The sequence below is a fragment of the Miniopterus natalensis genome, chromosome 1 (genome assembly GCF_054644295.1).
Source record: "Miniopterus natalensis isolate mMinNat1 chromosome 1, mMinNat1.hap1, whole genome shotgun sequence".
NCBI lineage: Eukaryota > Metazoa > Chordata > Mammalia > Chiroptera > Miniopteridae > Miniopterus > Miniopterus natalensis.
The window spans coordinates 115401765-115426401 of NC_142081.1; the positions used below are offsets into that span (position 1 = coordinate 115401765).

Below are 24637 nucleotides of genomic sequence, written 5' to 3' on the forward strand. Positions count from 1 at the left end.
AATTGTTTTAGGGAGAAGGACTGAAAATTAAGTAAGGTTTTTTACTTTTGATGTGGCATTTTTTCTATGTAGTTCATATTTTCTAGCTGAATACATATATTACTTTTATTAAAATATGTCAACCTGAGTAATCTGAGCAGGTAAATTGTGGCCTTATTTTGCTTGTTTTCCCTTATATCTCTCTAAAAAAAAAAAAAAAAAATCTAATACATGTATTATTATTATTATTTGTTAATCCTCACACAAGGATATTTTTTTCCATTGACTTCTTTTAGACAGAGTGGGAAGGAGGGACAGGGAGGGGGAGAGAGAGAGAAACATTGATTGGTTGCCTCCCACATGTGCCCTCACTGGAACTAAGGACTGAACCTGAAACCCAAATATGTGTCCTTGACCGGGAATCAAACCTGAGACCCTCGGGTGCACAGGCTGGCACTCTAACCCCTCCGCATGCTGACCAGGGCATGTTTTATTATTTTCAATAAAATTAAAATATTTTCAAAACCTATAATTTGAGTCATATTAAAGAGAAGCATTATTGGCTCATAGAATCTTGTAGTGCAGACTTCTGCTTAGTGCTTCTTTCTTACCCAATGAGTTCAATGACAACCGTTAAGAAGAAATGAAATTCACTCTTTTAGAAGATTTGAGAATTTCAAGAACCATGAAAATATTTATATTATTTGTGCTAACATCTTGATAAGGTAATCTAAATATAGAGAAAAGGCTGTATTCATGAAAATTCTCTTCTCAGTGTATTTATTATAATAAAGAGCAGAAAGTAGTCATAGAGCATATAATAGAAAACAATGATGGAAGACTTTGTAGCACTGTGAAATATTTATGCTGTAACAAGTGAAGAAAATAGGGTTAATACGTTGTATATACTCTATGAGATAGGTAAATTATTCAAATAAAAAGACTAGAAACTATATTAGTCCTAAGGTGATGAAATTCTAGAAGTTTTGAACATCTGTTTTCTTAGGTTGTATAACATTAAGTATATAATAAGTAATTTTAAAATTTACCAGAAATATCTAATACTTTAAGTAAGTGAGAAGCGCTCAAAAGCAAAGGTGCTGCTATAAGTTATATAAGACATCACAAAAATAGTTAAGTTGCCACTGTATTTGGGTGAGGGTTATTTATGGTATTATTTTGAGTAATCCTGTTAACATCTTAAACAACATAAAATCACAGAGAAATAGTAACAATTTAAGGAAACTTTGGTGACCTAGTCTATGTCTGAATGTTTTGGTTCCAAGTATTTCAGAATTCTCTCTGTATTTGCATGGAAATGTATATATATATAAAATCTACATAAAACTTAAAAGTATACATATTTAAAATTAGTATTTCAGGATCAGAGAACAAAATGAATAGTTTTTATTCACATTCTCTGGTAAAGAGTGTACTGAGTTTTTGTATTTTGAGTACAATTTCTTAGAATGGATTAGAATAAATTTAAGAGTTGCTAGCCTTCCATGGATTATGTTTTTCTTTCCCCTCTTATTAATAGTTTTAAGTGCATGTAATTCTTATAACCTTGGCCACAATGGGTAACACCTGAAACTAACTCTGTGAATGTGAGCAAAGATAAATTGTAACCTGACTGAGAGCTGACCAAGATCTAAAAAGCTAAACCAGTGGAGTGCTCTATGAATAACTTTCAGACAAAAAGATAAATTTAACTCTTGGATACCCAAGACAAGTTTATAAAAACGCACATAATTACTAAAGGGTAAGATTCGGAGTTCATTCATTTATGGAATGACTTGAAAACTTTTAAGTGATGGTAGGAAAAGGCCGGTGGAGAGTGAAAACAGTACATATGTGTACTCTTCATGCATAATCCTGCCCAGCCAGGTCTACACTTCCTTATGTGAGCCAAAAAATTCTTTAGTTTGCTAAAACCATTTTGTCTTCAGTTGTCTTTCTCTTGCACTTATAACCATTACAACAAATGGCTATGAAAAATGATTCAGTGACCTTCCAATGTGCAGGGGAGACAAATTGGAAGGAGGCTTTGAAATATAGTCATGTAAATCTAATAGATGCTGGATGAATCTGCTTATATTCTCTAGCTAGCATCAGGCCCTAATATGCTGCAAGTAAATTAAGAGAAAACCAGATACCAAGATTCAAAAATGCAAGAGGGCTTCTACTATTGTGTTCTGAGCTCAGCTCTTCAAGGTGATATGAAAGTGGTCTTAGAAAAGCAGAATGATCATTTCAGAGCCTGTTCCTAAAGGAAGGGGGAGTTGGTAATCCCCAAGGCAAAGCTTCACAGAGCGGGAGCTCCTGGACAAACCAAGTGCCCCTGATAAGGCACCCTAGTAATCCTACACTCAGGGCATGGTCTGTTGTTCAGTCTGAATAATTTATCAAGCAGCTAATAATCCACACACATCAAAATTCCCCCAATTTCTCATATATCACAATAATTGAGTGGTGGTGTGTCTATAAATCAGAGAATTGGATGTCATTTTATTAATTAAAATGATTTAATAATGGACTTTAACTCATTGATCTCTGACCAAAACCCTCCCAGAATGGTCCCATAACAGAAGTAGCCCTAGACCTTAATTTTCTACCCAGAAGAAGTGCAAGCCAAGAGAGACATCATGGTTTGTTGATAGTCATGTGTTCAGTGACAATGTTGGGGCTATAACATGAGACACCTGACTTACAGCCCATTACTATTTTAAATGCATCACCATGGCCTCAAACACTTGTATTATCACTCACTGACATCATAAGAGAAACAAGTTCATACAGAGATGTGATCCTCCAACCAGCAAACAGCAATCTATTGAGAAATCTTAAAAATGTATTTGCTTCCCCTCTAGATCTATGGTTTGCTAGTCCCTACAGGTAGCAGATGCAGCCTGTGGTTGCCTCAGTCTTCTCACTAGCTATGCTATCAGATATCGTAAGATGCTTGGGATAGTAAAAGTTACATCAAATAAAAGGTGAAAGTAACTGTTATATAATAAAATTATTAACTTCTGCTTGGGAAATTGTTTTCAATTTTCTGCTTAATCGTGAGTAAACATAAAAAGCTGTTCAATACTGATCTTAGTTTTTGACATTTTTGATGTGTTATCAGTCCATTTCCTGCATGAATGACTGGAGTATATGAAATATAACTTGTTCTTTGAAGCAGAGTTCTATAACAGTCTATGTCAATATCAGTTCTCATTGCACAGTATTCGTAATGTACAGTATAGATGATAATATGCTTTTTAAAAAAATCATTGAAATCATTTACTTTTTCAAATGCTGCTGTCCCAAAAGTGAACTATAAAGACTATTAGGAAAGTTGTGGGTTTCACTAGATGAAAAGTTTTCTATGTGGCAGAAATTAAAATTCATGATTTCTTTCTCTGATTCATGTAAACACATTGTATTCATTTCCCAAAGCACTACAAAGGCTTAAATACAACAGATATGCACTGTCTCACAGTTCTGGAGGCGAGAAGTCCAAAACCATGGTGTTGGCAGGGCCACACTCCCTTTGAAAACTTTAGGGAGAATCCTTCCTTGGCTCTTCTAGCTTCTGGTGTTTGCTGGCAATCCTTGATGTTCCTTGGTTTGTAGTTATATCACTCCAATCTCTGCCTCTGTGGTCACATGACATTCTCCCTGTGTGTGTGTCTGTGACTCTTCTTTTAAGACACCAGTCATATTGAATTAAGAAACCACTCTACTTCAGTGTGACCTCATCTTAACTATTACATCTGCAATGACCCTATGTTCAAATAAGGTCACATTCTGAGGTACTGGAGGACAGGACTTCCGCATCTCTTTTTGGAGGACACAATTTAACCCATAACACATATTAATGAGATTAAAATCATAATTTTTTTCCTGATCTATGTAAACATACTCTCCATTTGTCCTCCCAGAAGCATTCTCTATGCTTCTTACCCTATTTTGTGTCCCAGGAGGCTGAGTTCTGTGGACTGCCTGCCTTTGACTTCTTGTTGGGTTTCGCCAATGGGAGAGAGGTTGGGTATTTACTTTCCCCATTCCCTGCTTGTGTCTCTGCAGCTTTGGCAGTGGGTGCATTTTGCTGCAACTACAGTTTCTATGATCCAACCTTGCTTCTGGGGTTCCAGCTCTCTCTGGGCCCATAGTACCTCCCCTTGACTGTTTAGATCCATGAATCAGGATGCTTTGCATTCCCTTGTTGGTTCCCTTAAACCTGCCCACACTTCTGTAAAAGTTCTTTATTAAAAGCCTTTAATTTCACACTTTGAGTGTACCATCTGTTGCCTGCTTAGCCCCTGACTGATCAGTAACCAATTGCCTTGGGAAAATGTAAATGCTGTGGTGGCCAATCCCTTCCTTCGGGGAATTATGATCTTTTATTCCACAGTAATTCTCCTCAGTTCATGTGGTATTCTGATGGCAATTTTCTGTCTCCCTCATTTCTACCTTTATTAACTTGTGTTCTTCTGTAAGGAAAAGTTGTCCCTTCCCTTCTATTTATTTATTCAAGTATTTATTTATATCAGTATGGTCTTGTAGGTATTAATTTTGAGCTTTGGATTGTAACCCACTATCATCATTATTTATTTTATTACTCAATTTGTTCCAGATTTAGCCCTTGGGAGCTCTTCCAGGTTGGCTTTTGTGTTCTTTTAACAATCTATCTTCCTTTTTAGTACTTCCCTACTTTCTGTTACCTAATCACTCCTCCAAAGAACCCTGTTTCCTTTTATTAGAGAAGGTTATTTAGAAACTAGGATGTTGGAACTAGGTGTGCTCATTGCCACCAGGGTGTTTAGGTCCTCTCAGTGACAGAGCTAAGAAATATATGTATACATATGGGTCAGTATAAACATATTATATATACACACATATATATATATTTCTACATACATATATACATATACATATATATACATATATATTATATTAGTCTCAAGGTTTTTGTGCAAGGTAGGGGCAAATAGCAAGTCATATGTAATCTCTATTACCTGGACTATAAGAATAGGGTAACAACAGTATCCACATAATATATGTGTCTCTGAATGTTCCCCTACTATCCATTATATAACAGCTCCAGCCTTCTCTTCTCTCCTCCCTCAAATTACTCTCAAATTATTTTAAGAGCTCCCTGAAGTCTGTATGAATGTAGTATGATACCTCCTTCAGGACTGAAGCTCTTATCCCCCCAACTGCGGGGAATGTGAGTGGCCTACAGCTGTCAGCTAAGTTCCTCTTCCAGAATTGCCCTCTTCTGAAGGGCTGCCTTGTCCAAAGTCAGGCTTCCTTTCTGGAGAAGGCCGTATTTGATGACTGGTCAACATAGGTGTACTGAAGCCCAGCCCTCTGTGCCTTAATTTGGAACAACTCTGAAGAGCCATCCAAGCTCTCGAGCTACTCATGGGTACAGCTGAAACCTTTGATGTAGCTGCATTGCAGTTCTTCTTCTCTCTTTGCCTCTAATCCTATTTCCTTTATTACTCAACAGAAATAACTCCCAATAAACTTTTTAAATATCAATCTCTGGCTCAGAGTCTGCTTGCCAGGGAACCCAATCTGAACCTAATTTGCCAGAGAGGTCCTAGGAAATAGACTCTAAAATCAAGTTTTGAAGATGGATCACCTACCAGCCATCTGCAGATGAGAACCACATAATTGGTGATGGTAGAACAGTGATAACCCCTAACTGCAGCACTATTACCATTGTTAAACTTTGTACCAGCATGAAATAGAGATTGAAGACTACTGAAGGGATTGCACTGGAGGGTGCAATGTTTTAGACATTGTTGAAAAGAGGGAATTAGTAATGTTAAGGAATGTGGAATTAGATAGTTATTGCTGGAGAAAATCAACGAATTAGAGAAGACGGTGAAAGGCTGATAGTGATTATTTTTTCTTCTGTCTTCCTTCTCTTCCTTTCTCCTCCTTTCTTTCATTATTCCTTTCTTTCTTTTTCTTAAAATCATCACCCAAGGACATGTTTTTATTGGTTTTGGAGAGAGAGGAAAGGAGAGGGAGAGGGAGAGAGAAACATTGATCAGCTACCTCCTGCATGCACCTTGACCGGGGATCAAACCTGCAGCCTGGGTATGTGCCCTGACCAGGAATTGAACCCACAACTCTTTGGTGCACAGGATGATGCTCCAAACAACTGAGACACCTGTCCAGGGCCTTCCTTTCTTAATAATGTCTTCTCACTTGGTTTTCGGTGTTCTCTCTTTCTGGAATTTCTATTCACCATATATTAAACTTCCTGAGTTCATCTTGTCATTTTCTTCTCCCATCTCATTCATTTCCATGCTTTCCTCTTTCCCTAGACCCAAGCTCAGAAACTTTCTGATCCAATTTCTCCAGAGAGTAACAATCTAGTTTTCCTTGGGGTGAGGAGAAAGCATTTCTTTGGCTGCCTGAACCAGAGAAAGGACATGGTGCCTAAGTGCTCTTTAACACATTTTCAAATAATCCCCCATCCCCATCAATCTCCAGATTACCTGGTGCCTCCTATTTCTAAGCCTTTGAGGGGGTGAGGAAGAGTAGCAGGTGAAGAGGCAGTTTATTGGAGAAGAATTAGCTTCTTTATTATCTTGTACCTTTTTCAGACATGTGGGTTTCATTTAGCTAAGAGTTACCACTCTCTCTCCAGTTTTCTTTTATATCTCTTGTCTTCTATTGTTTCTTCTGCTACCCTCTTTGTCCTTATGGATTTTAATTCTTTAAGTTATTGTTATAACAATAACTTAAATTATTAAGGCTAAACACTTGTGTCCTCCCCAAATTCATATGGTGAAGCCCTTTCCCCCAGAGTGATATTATTTGGAGGTGGGGACTTTGGGATGTAGGTAGGATTAGATGAAGCCATGGGGGTGGGGCCCTCTGATGGAATTAGTGTTCTCGTAAGAACAAGAAGGAACATAATGTGTGGTATGTCTCTCTGTCAATTGAGATCATAGCTAGAAGGTGACCATCTGCAAACCAGGAAGAGGGACCTCACCAGGAACTGAATTGCCAATACTTTGCTCTTGAACTGTGAGAAATAAATGTCTGCTGTGTAAGCCTCCCAGTCTATGTTATTTTGTTAGAGCAACCAAAGCTGTTACCTTAAATTCTTTTGCTGGTATTTTAGTATTCTCTAGTGATTTAGAAATTGCATTAGTGCTTTGAACAAGGTGGATCAGGAAACATATTTTCTCTTTATTTCAAATTCAATTTCTCTTTATTAAACAAATGAGATTGTGTGTGATGCTTTATAATTTTTTCAAAAATTATAAAGTATAATGATTTTAAATTTGTGGCCAAACTGTCAGGGGACCTGCCATCCTCATTCCTTTGTCATCACCTGCCCTTAGTATAGCATGCTATGGGGTGGGTGGAGATTGTGAGGGGAAATGTGAGTACAGGATGAACCGTTGCCTGGGGGAATCCAATAGGAAAGGAAAAAAGGCATGTGGTTCACAGCATGTGGTATTGGTCTTTACTAACTCCTCTGCACTGTCCCCAACACTCACTGCTATTTCTTATGGCCACTCCAGAGGGATGAATACACCACAAGAAGAATGGTGAAAGGAGCTGGAAAATGAGCACATCTGGGGAATCTCTGAATCCACCCAAAGATCAAGGACACATCGAAGGAAGCTAATCAGGAATCTGATTGATCAGGATTTCCTCAGGAGTGCTGGTGGAAGCTATAATAATGTAAATATAATTCTGAAGCTTGGAGCTTTGCTCAGCATCAAACAAAAATGTCTGCTTTTTTCAGCCTACCTGATGCATCAGCCTTTTAAATGTCAGCTGTGCTTTTGGGTGGAAAGCGGAAAAACTTTGCTTTTGCTCCCTAAGAAAAATCACATAATAATCAACTAGAATTTCTGTTTGAGGATTAAAGAGGGTTAAAGTAATCTAAAAGTGTGAGGGAAGGGCAGTTTTAGTTCAAGGCACATCTCATGATAGTCAAATCTAGTTTTGCAACACATTTGGGCATTTTCATTGGTCTCAGAGTGTTTGAGAATTTTTACCAAAGGGAGAAAAAAAAAGGAAGCATAACTCCATTTTTAATTCACTTTGATTCTAAAATAAATATGGGGAGAGAGAAAGGATGTGAAATCAAACAAGGACAATACTATTGGCCTGATCTAGAACCACAGCTATGTTTCTGGGTCTTACACCTGAGTGGCCGGTTTCCTGCCTCGTTACCCCCACCCTCTCTCTTGGTTAGGTGATCTTCCTTCCTCCACCCTTAGAAGGAAGCCAACCCCTCTTGCTACTTTCAGGGACTGATATTGAACTCATGAATTCAGTTGTGATTGTCTTGGTGGAATGGGGGCCGAGGCCTGGGGGCAAGGGGAAGTCTCAGTGTCAATCACACTGGGACAGGAAATGACCAGAAAGGTGGTTCTCAGGAGGAGGAGGGGGTTCCTTCCTTTCTCAGAGCTTTGTCATTTAAGCCTAGTCTCTAAGGAGTCTAGATGGCATGAAGGGATAAGATGTGAACTGCCACTTGGAGACTGAACAGGAAGGAGGCAGGGAGGAAGCCCTGGGAGACCCTGAAAGGATAACCTGGGGCTTTGGGACACTGACAATGATGTTATCTAGCAGCCAGTAAAACCAACAAACAAAAACAACATCTGTAATTCCCTTTTGTAATCAGTAAACACCACTATATTAATTAGGATTCTCCAGAGAAACACAACCAGTAAGATAGACAGGTAGATAGGTAGACAGAAGAAGATTTATTATGAGAAATTGGCTCGTAGTTTTGGAGGCTGAGAAGTCCCACTATCTGTCATCTATAAGCTGGAGACTCAGGAGAGCCAATGGTGTAATTCAGTCTAAGTTCGAAGGCCTGAGAATCTGGGAGCTAATGGTGTAAGTCCTGATTTGAATCTGAAAGCCTGCAAACCAGGAGCACTGACATCCTACAGCAGGTGAAGTTGGATGTCTCCCCTCAAACAGAAAGAACAAATTGCCCTTCTGCCTATTTGTTCTATTTTGGTCCTCAACCTTTTGGCTGATATCCACTCACACTGGGGAGGGTAGTTGTTCTTTACTTAGATTACTGATTTAAATGCTAACCTCTTCTTCAGGCACCCTCTCGGATATATCCAGAAATAATGTTTTACCAGCTATCTCAGCACCCAGTCAAGTTGACACATAAAATCAATCATCACAACCACAGACTGAATTGTGTAAGAGAAGGGACAGGTGTGGCTTTTCTTGGACTGGATATGTAAAGGAGAGGGTACTGCCTCCTAAGGCAATTGTATCAGAACAGTGATGAGTGGGATCCCCAAGGGGAAAGTGAATGTCAGGGGACAAGTACATGGGCTGTGAGGTCAGCTATCCTTCCCAACACAAGCCATGCAGTATTTCTTTCTGAAAGCCAATGGATTTTCTTTACTGCACTTAGCACACTTGCTCATATGCTGCACTGGCCTTTGAGCTCCAAGAAAGCAAGTATCCTGTATTATTTGACTCATATCCCCATAGTAGCACTTAACTTAGAATTTGCTATATATTGGGTTCTTAATAAATATTGTTTAAATAAATGAGTCACAATGTTAGTGTTTTAGCTCTAAGTTCTATATAGAAAATGACTAATATTCTTTTTTAAAAAATTTATCCTTATTGTTGAAAATATTACAGATGTCCCCCCTGTTCCCCCTTTGATCCCCCTCTACCCCACATAACTAATATTATTAAGAAATTCTGCTGATGGCATGGAATGACTTTATTCACTCTTAGGTGACTGACATCAACCCTGTTGATTTTCTCTTTGAAGAGATCATGTGAACCAAATCCTTGACTTCTATCTGAGGCCCTGTCTAGAAATGATTTTACTTTGGTGCTATGTCATCTTGGATGTTTCCATACAACATTTTTAAAATTGAAGAATTAATATTTGCATATGGTTAAAAAAAGTCAAACACTATAACAAGGTATATCATGAAAATTTTCATCTTCCTAGGCCAGATGTTTAGTGTCTTTCCTCCAGAGGCAGGTACTAACTTCTTGGGCACATTTCCATAAAATTTCTCTATAAATGTAAACACATACCTGTGTCTATTTATATGCCCATATTTATAGACATCCACACATATTTAATGACTTAATTTATAATTTGTTTTGTCATTCAAGATACATCTTGGAGGTATCAAACAGTCTGATTTCAAACTATACTACAAAGCTATACTAATCAAAACAGCATGGTTCTGGCATAAAATAAGACACATACCAATAGAACAGAATAGAGAGCACATAAATAAACCCTTGCATAAACAATCAACTAATATTTGATGAGGGAGCCAAGAATACTCAATGGGAAAGGATAATCTCTTTAATAAATGGTGCTGGGAAAACTGGATAACCACATGCAGAAAAATGAAATTGGACTCCTATCTTATGCCACTCACAAAAAATAACTCAGAATACTTAGACTAACATGAGACTTGAAACTGTAAAACTGCTAGAAGAAAACATAGGGAAAAGCTCTTTGACATTAGTCTTGGCAACAACTTTTTTGGATATGGCACCTAAAGCACAAGCAACAAAAGCAAAAATCAACAAATAGGACTACATCAAACTAAAAAGTTTCTGCACATCAAAAGAACAGACAACAAAATGAAAAGACAACTTATGGAATGGGAGAAAATATTTGTAAACCATATATCTGATAAAAGGGTAATATTCAACATATAAAAGAACACATAAGCCCCGCCGGGTGTGGCTCAGCGGTTGAACGTCGACCTGGGATCCAGGCGATCGGGGTTCGATTCCCTGTCGGGGCACATGCCCGGGTTGCAGGCTCGATCAATGACTCTCATCATTGATGTTTCTGTCTCTCTCTCTCCCTCTCCTTTCCTCTCTCTGAAATCAATAAAGATATATTTAAAAAAAAAAAAAGAACACATAAAACTCAACGACAACAATAGCAACAACAAAAGCCAAACAATCCAATTAAAAATGGGTAAAGGAACTGAATAGTCATTTCTCCAAAGAAGACATACAGTCCACCAACAGGTACATGAAAAAGTGCTCAACATCACTAATCATCAGGGAAGTGTAAATCAAAACCACAATGAGATATCACTTCACACCCATTAGAATGACTATCATAAAAAGACAATAAATAACAAATGTTAGGAAGGATGTGGAGGAGAAAAAGGAACCCACGTACACTGTTGACAAAAAAGTAAGCTGCTTTAACCACTATAAAAAATAGTATGGAAATTCCTCAAAAAATTAAAAATAGAACTACTATATAATCCAACAATTCCACTTCTGGATATATACATCCAAAGGAAATAAAAACAGAGTATAAAAAAGATATCTGTACTCCCAATACAGTATTACTCACGATAGACAAACTATGGAAACAACCTATATGTCTGTCAACAGAGGAATGGGTAATGAAGATGTGATAAATATAATACATTATATTTATGTGAATATAATGAATATTATTCAGCCCTGAGGAAGATGAAAATCCTGCCATTTGAACAACATGGGTTGACCTGGAGCATTATGCTGAGGTAAATCAGGCAGAGAAAGATAAAAACTGTATGATCTCACTTATACGTAGAATCTAAAAAAGAAGCTGAGCTCATAAAAAGAGAGTAGAATGGTGGCTACCAGGGGCAGGAGTGGGGGGGTAGAATCAGGGAGATGCTGGTCAAAGGGGTACAAACTTCAGGTTAGAAGATGAATGCTCTGGGGAATATGACACACATCTCTGAAAGTTGCTAAGAGACTACATCTTAAATGTCCTCACCACAAAAAAGAATAATAATTATGTGATGTAATGGAGGTGTTATCGAATGTTGATATCATATTGCAATACATAAGTGTGTCAAATCAACATGTTGCACATCTTAAATTTACAGTGTTATATACGTCAATTATATGTCATTAAAATATATGTATATCTTGGAGGTTTTCCTTATTGCCACATGTAAATTGACCTCATTCTTTTTTTAAATAAAAGTTATATTAAAGTAATACTTGCACATGATTTAAATAAAAAACATATGCAAAGATTTATAATAGAAGGAAATCATCTTCTGTCTCACCCCCTCACCTCTAGCCCTGCTTCCAAAACTGATATTTATCAATCAATTTTAGATATTGTTTATTAATTTTCTAATAAGATAGGTGAGAATTAAGCTACTTACTCCATCCTGTCTCCTCTCAATATTGTTCCATCTCTATTTGTAATTCCCCCCTCTGGTTACCTATGGAGCCTCAAACACCATACTTAAAACTTTATTTCTCTTCTTATCAGCTATAGAGACCATTTTCTGACTTTGAAATATAGAAATATTAGGAAGCCTATCTTTCTCTCCACTTACATTACCCCCACCACAACAATCTTTTTATCTTTCAAAATCTCTCTGCTCTCCCTTTGGTTTGCCATTGTCAAGGTCTATAAAGTTTTCATCCTATTCTGTAACCATAATGAAGTCTTCTGTGATTTGCTGCTACCTATGGATCAAATGAAGAATAGGACTCTTTTAGTAGCAAGTGACAGAAAACTAAAAAAAAAATGCAGCAGGAAAAGAAATTAATTTGCTTACATAACACCAAAGTGTAGGAAAAGATGTAGCCTCATGAGAAGCTTCATCCAAAAGTTTTATCAGGACTCAGTTTCTCCCTCTGAATTTATTAAATGCTACTTTGGGTGGGTTCTATCCTGGATAAGCTCTCCCTTCAAAGAGGCAAGATGTTGGCAGCTGCTCCAGACTTTCACTCTCTTAAACTTAAACCCAGTAAATCCAGTAAATCAAAATTTGGGATTCATTCTGATTGGAACAGTGTGTTCTTATGTTGAATCTTGAACCTACTGCTGTGAGCAGAGGCTTTGGGTATGCTGATTATCTAACTCCCATTTCTGGAACCAGGACTGGAACTCTAGCCAGAACATAGAAGGGGTTCTCCAAAAAGGAAATCAGCGTTCTGTTACCAAAAGAAAGGAGGAAAGGAAACTGCGTACCAACAATAACAAATACTCACCCTAGGCCACAAACTCGAATGTCTCCAGGGTTCTGTTTAGATAAATTTGAGAACTGAATGAGTGAAAGATACAGAGAGCAGTGGTTACTGTGATCTCACAGCAGTGCAATAAATTTTTAAAAACGTCATTAGCCAAACAAAACACATCTGGAGAACTAATTTTGCCTGAGAGCTACCAATGTGCAATTATTGGTCTCTACATGAGTTCTGAAAGTTAAAAAAATGTAGATAGTGTTTATAGCATTATATTATATGTAAAACGTAGACAGTTTTTAATGGCAGAATGAATTAATGTTTTCAAAGTCTCAAGGAGCCCTGTTATGACTACTGCGACACTCAAAGAAAATGTTCTTGGTATCCAGTTGCAAAGATTTCCCCCCTCCCTTGCTCTCCATCCATTGCTCAGGACCCAGCGGTGCTGTGGCTTACTGCATGCTTGTACCATACTCTGAATGGCAGGTATTGTCGCCTACCCAACTCCCATTCCCTCGCTCTTCCTTGATAGGGTCTTTTTTTGTTTTCCTTGGTTGTCATTGATGTTGCAATTCTTTTCAAATCTCTTGTCATGTCTTATAATCTATTTGTATTTTTACAAAAGGGAGGAAGGAGTTTGAAGGTTGATCTGGAGCTCTGTGAATGCTGGCAGGACTCATCAACTGACCGGCTCACTTGAAGTTAACAGGCAGGAAGCTTTCTGCTATTGTGTTGAATCCTAAATAGACAAAGTGAGTCTATTCTTGGATATTGATATCCACACAAGCTACTCTTATTAGTTCATTAAGTAGTTTAACTGTCATTAACATTAAACTGTCTAGTTCATTCAATAGTTCAGATAAGAATTGATTAGACAGTTCATTAGTTTAGATAAGATCCCACTTTAATTTTTATTTTACTTATTCATTTCTTTCTTTATTTTACTAATTCATGTATTCATTTTATTTATTCATTTCATAGCAGAGAGAGAAAGGCATAGGAAACTTTTGACTTCCATAATCAGGCCTTCTATTAATCCCACATTTTCAGACCTACTCTTAAGTTCCATTGTACCTGCTGCCCAAGTCAAGAGCCTCTTTGGAGTTCTACTCGCCATGCTGGCTTTCTGAGTTTTTTTCCCATTAATTAATAATATTCTATTTGCTTTTTGTTCTGTAGGAATTTGTTGTGTTTTCTTATATATTAATGGCCTCTTTCTATTTCCCTTAGTGTTGTGAATTTAAACCTTTAAAATAAGTCCATTACGGTTATCTTAATGGTTTCTTAGAAAGGGAATGATATGAATGCATGTGCTTAATTAGCACCCAGTATTAAACCTGAAGTCTCTGCATCCTTTTTTTAAATAGCTGTATAGTAATCAGTTGTATAGATCAGTGATTTTCAATCTTTTTCATCTCCTGGCACACATAAACTAATTACTATAATTCTGTGGCACACCAAAAAATATTTTTTTTGCTGATTTGATAAAAATATAGGTATAATTTTGATTCATTCACACCCGACAGCTGTTGTTATGTTGGCTGTTGTCATTTTTTTACTTGACAATCTAAGGAAAAGAGGTCAGTGCCCCTGACTAAATAGTCAGTGATTGCATGTTTTAAAAATTCTTGGGGCACACAGGTTGAAAATCGCTGATATAGATGTTTTATTATATATTAACTTGTCTTCTACTGACTAACAATAAACTTTGTGACTCCAACTACTGCTGCTATGAACATTTTTTTACATACCTCTATGCACATGTATATTTGTAGAATAAATTCCTAGAGGTAGAGTGTTGGCTTGAAGGTTTTTGGAAAGTTTCTCTTTGGAGTGAGTGTGTGTGTGTGTGTGTGTGTGTGTCTTTGGAAAGTGATATTGTATAGTGATTAAAAGCATGAACTCTGGGGCCAGGCTGCCTGGGCTCATAATCCTGGCTGTCTTCCTTACCATTGCTGTGACCTTGGGCAAGTTACTTAAGTTTCTGTGTCTTGTTTTTCTAATGAGTAAAAATGAGAATTAATAATATCACCTTTCTCCTAGGATTAAATGAGTTAATTTGCTGAGATTTATGCCTGATAATAAACACTCAATAACTATTACCTGTTAATGTTACTATTTTAGATGAGGCTTAGCAACCTACTAGCAAAAGAGAAGCCACTGTAAATTAAAAATAAAAATAAAAAAAGGAAAAGAAAGGAAGAAAAGAAAAAAATGACAGCAACCACAGTCGTGAAAAAAAGGGCACTGTTTTTTGGTGGGCTGAACAGGCACTCTGGCTAGTGCCTCCGGCATGACCTTTGGGGGAGGTAAGGTAGAGCCTACAGCAGGGCTGCAAATGGGGACAAGAAGAGAGACACAGCTGACTTAGGGAGGGACATGGAGGTTCCTTACCCAGTAGTCTACCAAATATGGCCACTTGAGAGTGGCATTCTTAACTGCAGTCCCCCTTTTTTTTGAAGATAAAAACATAAAAATAGATGCTCCTGGTTTTTACTTATTTATTTATTTATTTATTTATTATTTTTAATTGTTCAAAATATTACAGGTGTCTCTTTTTCTGCCCATGGACCCCTTCCACTCTGCCCCACCTTCCTCCCCAGTCCCTCACCACACCATTGTTTGTGTCCTAGGGTTTGTGTCCTTCCAATCATCCTTAACCCTTCAATAAAGTCTTATTACAGCCTAGCTTTACTGTAAACATGCTTGGGGGGAGGGGACCTAAAAGAAGGAGCAAGTGAGGGAAGCATCATGGAGCCACCCTGCCTGAGGTCACAGTAGCTACCAGGGCAGGAGAGAGGCAAACACAATTTCTAGGGCTCCCCAGCAATACTTGTGGTGGAGCCTGCTGAAAGCCTGGACCTCCTGCCACCCTGTAGGACTGTTTGTACTTGGGTATTAAAAGGAGAATGATTTCTCAATACTGGAAGTTCTGGTAGCACAGGGCCTGCTACATGGTACCCTCTAAATAAGCGACAGCTTTTTAGACATTATTTCTAAGTTTTGATAAAGATTGAAATAAAGCCTGCATTTGATGCTGTGTTTACTCTTTCTGAAGCCACGCATGACTCCGTGTGTTATGGATATGACAGTCCATTCAAGACATATTCCGGGTACAGCTGTTATGTCGATAAGACAATTGCCAGGCTGAGTGAGACTCAAAGACTAGATAGGGTAGCAGGGATCCTAGGCTTTTAACCTGCCTTCCTCAGCAGCTTAACCTTGCTTCTTGAAATTTCAAAGAATTGTTTTCTGTCTCCGTAACATGGGGATTAGTGCTGTAATATCTACCACCTGTCTGAGCTTAAGAGCACATCTTGACATTAAATTAAAAGAGAGAGCAACTAAATAAATTAGAATGGGTAATATACCCTGAAATCTTGACCTGAAAGCCACTATTAATGGTAAAACCATTACAGTATTGTATTTCTCTAACATTTCTAGCAGATGCTTGGCTAAGGGGGGGGGGGGGAAATTTCCATTTTGAGCACTTAGGATATGGCTATAACTTATTATTATTATTTTTCACCATTCATGTATTAATGTGTTGAAAAGTAGAAGATCTACACCCAAAAGGGTGTTATTTTCTGAAATTAAGTTATATATACAGTAGATGGACAGAACACACATTCACACATACATAATACCTGGGTTAATTGTTCATGTTGGCCCATTTGTGCGTGTGTGTGTGTTGAAAATTAATCAAGGACTCAGTATGATAGTAAAAAAGCGAGTTAACAAAGACGGGGCAATGTGGATCCTGAAGCGAGGAAGTGTGAGGTGAAGATTCAAGAAAGATCTAGAAAAGTCCTTGTGACATCAACCCAAACTTGTATCTCTCCAGACAAAGATTCAAGTCTACCTCCCATTTTAATAATGAAACAGCTGTCAAGGTCAAGGACCCTCTTGGGGTCTTCATTTGTGATAGATATCTGGGTGGTGTTTGTTTTGTTTGGGGGAATAAATATTTGAAGGGGGTAACTGAAGAAGGTTATGCGTCTGTTATGATGTTATTGATACACAGGCTGACGCTATTATGGCGGATACTATCAGGCTACATTATCTTTATGCCTCCAAGGTAACCTGAAGCAACTGTCTATTGACTTGGCACTGCCTTACACTGAAGCGTTTGCCCTGCCTGGGGACTGTAACCCAAGCCAACCACATACCTCACAGACAGTTTCTTTAGCGAAATTGCCTGGGAGGAGCGCTTCGGAGGGGTGATAGCAGCTGAGTGACTCTCAGGGAGGGTGGCTTTGCCATCTTCTAATTTCCTATTTAGGGGCAACTACTAGAAAGTCCTTCTCTTCAGGCAAGGAAATAGTTATTTACGATAAGGAAACTGGAGGTGATCTGAACCCCTGGAAATTTTTCTTTCCAAAACATGACCTTTGTCATGTTTCACTGCAGGTCATGTCCACGTGGAAAGCAAGGCTCGCCAAAAGACTGAAATCTCCATCCCGAAGGATGCATCCGTTTCCATGTTCAGCTCTGCTGGCCTGTTTTGGGAATACCAGAGAGAACGCTCCCTGTGATCAGCCCATAGTGCCTGATACTCATTCCACCATCTACGATCAGCCCATCGCCAAAGCGGGCGGACACCCAAGTCACCTGAGAGGGGAAGAAGAAACTCCGGAGAAAAGGAGAGATTCCAGCACCCATTCAAACAGAAATGGCAGCGCAAATCGGAATTCAAGTAACCACACTGCTGTCCAGCCTGCTGAGACCTCTGAGGATGTGCCTGGGTCCCCAGATGGCGAATTGGACTGTGAAGCAGTTACTTTTCAGACTTCTATCCCCAGACCATCAATTATTGAAATGCCAATGGTGAGTGTTCCTGATGCTATTATAGAAAAAATGGTGTTGGAGGAGAGGTCTGATCATTTGGTGAATGACTTCAGGAAACAAAGTTGTTTAACATTTTAAGTAAATAAGACATTGAGAGGAACTCTTACTAGTGAGAGGAAGTGTGTAAAGCCTCATAAAGTTCTCAAAGGATGTGGAGGGAGGCAATGACAATCAGCACCGGGCCTTAGCAATGCTGGATATTGACCTTTAATTAACTGCCCATGGTGCTTCAGGGTCAACAGTGTCTCAATAGAAGATTGGGGTAATATAGTCTGGGAAAGCTTTTTTTTTTTTTAAAAAAACACAGGTCTGTGAATTTACATGAAAATCCACACTGTGAAAGGCTGGATTATAGGGTTTAAGAAATTGCCTCTACTTAAAATGAATCAGGTGATATCAAAGCAATCTGGGAAAATTTGGAAATGATGATCATTGTCTACAGAGCAATAAACAAAAGAACTAACCTATGCAACTAGTCATGATATGGCTGTTTCTGTGATTGTTTTCTGAGAATTAAAGGCAGGGGAAAGAAGTTATTTGAAAAATATAGTGCTGCTACTTTTATAAGGCAGCATTTTGAGTTATCTATATTTTTCTTTTTTTGGCATTGCTGGATTTTAATTTTTGGGTATTCTGATTTAATTGAGCTGCATAGTCATTGCAAAGTTTTTGGTAATTTCAACTTAGGGAGGCAGAGTAGAGGCAGGGTTTCTTGAATGGTGTTTTCCAAATATTAGTACCCCTTGAGCATTTTTTTGGCCATTGCCCTGGCATAAAGCCTAGGAACAGACTTATATAACTGAGAAGTCTTTGAGGATTCATTACTAAAATATTCTAATTTTTAAAAAATCATTTTCTTCCAGGTAGCTTAACAAATCATTTTTGTATGATTTGAATCCAAGAAGCCTCACTAGCAATGAAAACTTCCAAAGAGTGAAGACAGGGTTAAAACATAATTTAAAAAATAGTTTCACTTGACATTCTACATAATGTCAAGCTTATATAAAATGCTTAAATGAACAGAGAATTTCACCAAGCCCTCTGTTAGAGCAAGAACTGTAATATTTTTCCTAGCACTACTAAATCAAAATCCCAAACAAACAAAAGCCCCCAAATTTGTTCAATTTTCAGTTTAAGATTAAGATATTTTTAGTAGTGCTCTAGTTAGCTGAGTGGACATCAAGGCCAAGTTTATATTTCTTGCATGTTAAATGAACTAATGATTTACTTGTTTTAATGAACTGAATGAAGACTTTCTTTTGGATAAACATTCCAACAACCCAGGACCTACCTTATATTGCTAAGTACAGCAGGGGCTATAGAAGGTTGATTTGATTGTATTTTTGTTTTAGGGGCGTATGTGATATAGGGCTTCAAAGTAAATATGTGTATTGAAATATAACCAATTAAACACAGTGAGGTAACATCCATATTTATTGTCCACTTGGTATGACAGAGGTTAGATAGGCCTTATGTATCAGAACCAGTCCTAAGGCAAGGCTAAATATAAGTGTCCCAAACAGAGACACACACAAGATGGTTCAAAGGAAGTTGGAGGGTTTGGAAGGTACATTGTAAGGAAGACAGAATTTAAGATTGGTCTAGAAAGAGGGTTAGAATTTTTAAAGGAGAGATGAAGGGGAGGACTTTTCAATAAAAGGAAATTACATGAACAAAATCCTGGGTGTAAGGGAATGTAGTATAGCAATAGGTACATCAGATTGGCTAAATTGGAAAGATACTGGGAAAGGTAGACTGAGACCTGGAGTGATATGCTTTGAGTGCTGTAGTGAAAAGTTAATTCATTTGGCAGTGGCAACACTGAGTATTTTAAGCAGAGAAACATCATGCTTAGGGTTTTATTCTGGGAAGATAAAGAGGTAGAGCCTGTAGGGTGGATTAGAGGTGGGAAGACCAGAGCTGAGAGGCCACTGAAATAATCCCAGACTGAGAACAGTTACAAAAGGAATAGTAGGAGGGTGAGGTAGGAGGGGCAAAGAAGGGGCCCCATGGGGTAGCAAAAGAGGCTGTTGACTCTGGGGTCTAAAGTAGATAGAGAGGGTGGTGAGACCAACCTGGGTGTGATGAAATAAAAACACTGCAAAATTAAGTGCCAGGTGGGCGTGGTAAATGGGCATCTAATCTAGTTCAAATTCAAGGAGCTAAAATTCATAGAGCACTTGCTGTTTGCCAGCCATTCTTCTAAGTGCTTTACAGAGTATCCCGTTGAGCCCCAGTTACGGTGAAGTACATATTCTTATAATTCTCATTTTACAGATGAGGACATTGACACTTAGAGAGGGTAAGACACTTGTTCAAGGTCACAGAGGAAAGAAGTGATAGAGCCAGGACTGGAGCCCAGGTCTATTTTATTCCAAAGTCTGACCTCTGAATTATAACTTGCTTCCACTGCTCATTATCATTTGTGTGGTGTTTGAGGATTTCCAATAAAATATTCATATATGGTCTCACTTTGTATGCTACCAAATTTAAATTCCATTTGTGTGTGTATGTATATATATTTTTATATAAATGTATCTTTGTGTATAATAATTACTATTTGATTTTTATTAATTTGCTTAACCTTTTTTATCTTAGTTTCATGGTATATCACAATGTGGAAAGGGACCCTTTCTATTTGCATCCTGCTGACAACGAGGCTTTGTTGATTACAGTGTGGGATTGCTTTGAGATCTGATTAAAAGTTCCATAGCACTGTCCAGATTTTTCATTACCTAGTAATTTTGTTGTGACATGTTTCCTCTCATTAGATGATGAATGAGCTTCTTTTATTATAATGTTGCCTGGCGGCAAAAATATTTCCCTTTTGGATGCACTGATCCTCATCATTTAAGCTGCTTTGGTAGAGGCAACAAATAATACTTTTTTCTTTTTTTTTTTTTTTGAGTTCAGCCTCAGGACATAACCATAGCTAAGAAATGGGGACAAATCCATCTTTAGTTAACTGGCATTCAGATAGGAGGGCGATTCATTTAAATATGAAACAACATTTGGTCTTAGAGGAAAGGCTGAAGGTAGAGAAGCCACGTGAACTAAATAGAAAGAAAAGGTTTCTGTGTGTGTAATTATATGTGCATGTGTCTATATATAAAGTGATGCTGATTAGTCTTCAACCTTTTTATGGTCATCTCTTCCCTATTCCAGGCCTGAAATCAAGGCAATGACAACCCTAAAATTGGAATGTGTCTTATATCTTCTGATTATAATTTTTTATACTTTTTTCTTTCTTTCTTAGTGGTGTTGCAATTGGAATGACTTGTAATTGGTGAGGTCATAGAGCCAATGAAACACAGAAGTATGTCGTTTATTTCTTTTAGCCAAGAGTTATGTGTTCTTACTATGCATCAGGACAGCACTAACCCTGGGGAAATAAAGATGATTAAGACACAGTCCCTGAAGTTGTTCCCATTGTGGTGGGAGATACAGTTGGGTAAAGAGGCAATGTCAGTGAAGTTAGAGAAGGCTTATGGGTCAACATTGGATGCCACAGGAGCACATGAAAGAGGCTCCCATATTAGCCTTGGGAAGATAGGGGAGGCTGAAATACAGGGAGGAGCATGGGCTCCTTCCTTGTTCTTTTACAATTTCACACAGGACCCAACACTGCACCCTTCCTAGTTGAATGGTATTATTTTCTTCCCCCTCCCTGTCCCTTAACAATGGTGGCAGTTTAAGAAAGACACAGTTCCCACACTAAGTGGCCTCAGAGTAGTTTGGTAGTTTCAGAAGGTCTTTCAATAGCAGTTGTAAGTTTTTATTTTGTTCTTTCTCCAACAACGTAGCCAGCCTGACACGAAGAGAAAGTAATTGTGGTTTGGAAAATCATTCCTGAGTATTTTAATTAATAGTTTTACAAAAAAGATGGGAAACAGGGTACATCTTGGAGTTGACAACTGCATTGCTTTTAGTAACAGGCTGGTTTTGCTACTAGACAGAGAAGTGGTAACTAGGACATCCCTAGAACCTAGACTGTGGCCTAGACCAAGCCTCAGAGTCTCAGGTAGTCACTGCTTTTTAGGGTCTGAGTTTCAGCCATCTAGACACAGTTTTGTCAGTCATCCTTATCTAAAAGATAGTCTCTTGATTCCCACGCTTATAAGAGCCTGATGTATAAATCAGAATACCCTATTAGTTGTAAGCCTTGAGAACTGTCAGGGTAGGGCTGACTAGCCATGTATTTTCTCCACAGGAAAATTAGACATAAAAGAAATAATAACTAGAAATTTGTTGGAGAGTAGAGACTCAGAGGAAGGGGGAGCTACATTCTTTTATTGCAGTAAAATATACATAACATAAAATTTTCAATTTTAATTATTTTTAAGAGTACAGTTGTGTGGCATTCAGTATATTCACATCACTACCACCCATCTGCAGAACTTTTTCATCTTTTTCAACTCAAACTCTTTACCTATAGAACACTAACTCTCCATTCACCATTCTCCCTATCCCCTGACCACCACCACTCTACTTTCTGTTTCTGAATTTACTCTAAGTACTTTATGTAAGTGGAATCATACAACATTTGTCCTTTGTGTCTGGCTTATTTCACTTAGGCATAATATCCTCAAGGTTTATCCATGTTGAAACATGTGTCAGGGGCTTCCAGTCAAGATGGCTGTGTAGGTAAACATGATACTTGTATCCTTCCATAACCACATCAAAATTACAACTAAACTATAGAACAGCCATCATTCAAAATCACCTGAAATCTAGCTGAACTGAAGTCCTACAAGTAAGGATGTAAGGAAGAAGCCACATTGAAACTGGTAGGAGAGATGGAGATGTGAATGGCTGGCCCCACACTTATGTGTGGCAGGAAAAATTTGGGAGGGTTATTTCAGCTGTAGAGGTCTCCTGTGAAGAGCAAGGGGTCTCATCCCCACACCAGGCCCCCAGCCCAGAGTTCCAGTACTGGGAAGAGAAGTCCCTAAAAAAACAGTGGGGATTCAGGCTGAGGGAGATGGAGGGATGCTGGAGGCCCAGGTAGTTTCTCTAAAGGCCTGCACACGAACTTACTTAGACTCACTCCTTCTGAGTTCCAGCGCTGCAGCAGCAGCTCAAAAGACACCAGGGACATATGGGGAGGGAGGAACTGAACTATCTGGCATCAGGGTGAGAGCTGGAGGGGCAGCTTTCTCCCAGACAGAAGTGCTGGCAGAGGCCACTGTTCCTTTTCTGAGCCCTTCCCCCAAACAGTCAGCAGTGAGTGCCATATCTGAGTCTCCATTAACCTGGCAATTACTGTTTGCCCTGCCCTTAGACCCCACCCCACCAACTTTCAGGCCCACCCAAGCTGCTTCCAGTGTTTTTTCTACACAAATGGCTTGTCATGACTTTTTCAAATAGGTTTTCAATTTCTTGCTCTCTCTCTCCTCCTTCTGGTACCCCCTTGATGCAAATGTTGGTGTGTTTGAAGTTTTCCCTGAGGATCCTTACACTATCCTCATTTTTTCTGGATTTTTTTTTTTTTCTTTTTGATGTCCTGATTGGGTGCTTTTTGCTTCCTTATATTCCAAATTGCTGTTTTGGTTCTCAGCTTCATCTACTCAGCTGTTGATTTCCTGTAAATTATTCTTCGTTTCAGTGAGTGTAGCCTTCGTTTCTGACTGGTTCTTTTTTATGGTTTCCATGTCTTTTTTTCATGCTCATGATGTTCTCTCAAATTTCATCTACTCTTCCTGCAAATTCATTGAGCATCCTTATAACCAGTGGTCCAAACTCTGCATCTGGTATACTGCTGATCAGATGTATGATTGGCAAATATTTTCTTCTATTCTGTGGGTTGCGTTTCCTCTCTGTTGATAGTGTTCTTTGATGTGCAAACATTTATAGTTTTGCCCAGCTGGTGTGGTTCAGTTGATTGAGCATCATCCCATTCACCAGGAGGTTGCTGGCTTGGTTCCTGGTCAGGGCACATGCCTGGGTTTCAGACTCGATCCCCATAGGGGGTATGCAGGAGGCAACCAATCGATGTTTCTCTCTCCTTGATGTTTCTCTCTCTCTCTCTCTCTCTCTCTCTCCCCTCCTCTCTCTGAAACCAATAAAAACATATTTTTGAAAAATGTATAGCTTTGACAATGTCTAGTTTATCTATTATTTCTTTTACTGCCCATGCTCTTAGCATCATATTCAAGAAATCATTGCCATCATCAGATTAAAGATGGTAGTGCACTGAGTGGAAGCTATGCTGACACTCTCCTAAAACCAAACTGAAATTACAGCTAAAATAGAGAAAAACTATCCTAAATAATCAACTTCAACTGAAGATGAACTTGAGAGCACCCTCATAACCAAGGAGGAAAAGTGGAGACCACATAGAGACTGGTAAGACGTGCAGAAGCATGCAAGGGCTGGCGTGGCTCCCACAGGCAGCAGCTGAAGGTCCGGAGGGATATCTCAGCTGTGAGGGGATTCCCACTGAGGACTGTGGGGCCTAAACCTCAGGCTGGACTTCCCAGCCAAGAGCACCAGAACTGAGAAAGGTTCCCACATAACATCTGGCTGTGAAAAGCAGAAGGGTTTCTGTCTGCCAGGGAGAGGGGGCTGGAGCTGTAGGCACCCTCTTAAAGGGCCAAAACACAAAGTTTCGTGTGCAGCTACTCACCTTAGGCTCCAGCAGAGGGAGGGGCAGAGTAGACTGGAGCTGTGTGAGGAGTATCTAGGGTTGTGGACTCTGAAGACAGAGCTCAGAGGGAACCCCTCTGGATTCCTGTGTCAAGTCATTCTCCCATACTGCAGAGGCAGACATTTACCTTCCAAGCATCTTTTGCCTGAGGGGGAAGCAATTGCCCCACCCTCC

General features: G+C 38.8%; 1 protein-coding gene across 1 annotated transcript in view; it reads left to right on the forward strand.

Moving 5' to 3' along the window:
• The first annotated feature begins 17382 nt into the window (after positions 1-17382).
• Positions 17383-24637, forward strand: part of FAM107B (family with sequence similarity 107 member B) — a 193314-nt gene continuing 186059 nt past the window's right edge. Inside the window, exon 1 of the mRNA XM_016210047.2 lies at positions 17383-17796. Coding sequence (XP_016065533.2) covers positions 17383-17796 — 414 coding nt within the window. The remainder of the gene's footprint in view (positions 17797-24637) is intronic.